Source organism: Gavialis gangeticus, unplaced genomic scaffold, assembly GCF_001723915.1.
Source record: "Gavialis gangeticus isolate Ggan-Ray unplaced genomic scaffold, GavGan_comp1, whole genome shotgun sequence".
Taxonomy (NCBI): Eukaryota; Metazoa; Chordata; order Crocodylia; family Gavialidae; genus Gavialis; species Gavialis gangeticus.
The window spans coordinates 34,913,770-34,914,057 of record NW_017729001.1 but is presented as its reverse complement, the minus strand read 5'-3'; the positions used below and the strand labels follow the sequence as shown (position 1 = coordinate 34,914,057).

The 288-nt window shown below is 76.7% G+C and overlaps 1 protein-coding gene across 1 annotated transcript in view; it reads left to right on the top strand.

Moving 5' to 3' along the window:
- The first annotated feature begins 6 nt into the window (after positions 1-6).
- The window catches only part of XBP1 (X-box binding protein 1), a 2,806-nt gene continuing 2,524 nt past the window's right edge, over positions 7-288 (top strand). The window contains exons 1-2 of the mRNA XM_019507365.1: positions 7-57; positions 135-231. Coding sequence (XP_019362910.1) covers positions 190-231 — 42 coding nt within the window. The 5' untranslated portion in view covers positions 7-57; positions 135-189. The remainder of the gene's footprint in view (positions 58-134; positions 232-288) is intronic.

The following is a 288-nucleotide window of genomic DNA, read 5'->3' as shown; positions in this document are numbered from 1 at the left end:
GGCCCGCAAGCGCCAGCGGCTCACGCACCTCTCGCCGGAGGAGAAGGCGCTGCGCAGGTGAGGGGCCGGGGCCGGGGCCGGGGCCGGGGGAGAGCGGGCCGGGCCGGGGCTGACGTCGTTGTCCGCTCGCGCAGGAAGCTGAAGAACCGTGTGGCGGCGCAGAGCGCCCGCGACAGGAAGAAGGCACGGATGAGCGAGCTGGAGCAGCAGGTACTGGAGCTCGAGGAGCAGGTGAGGCCGGGCCGGGCCGGGCCGGGCGGGGGCGAGGCTGCGGTCGGGTGGGGGGGA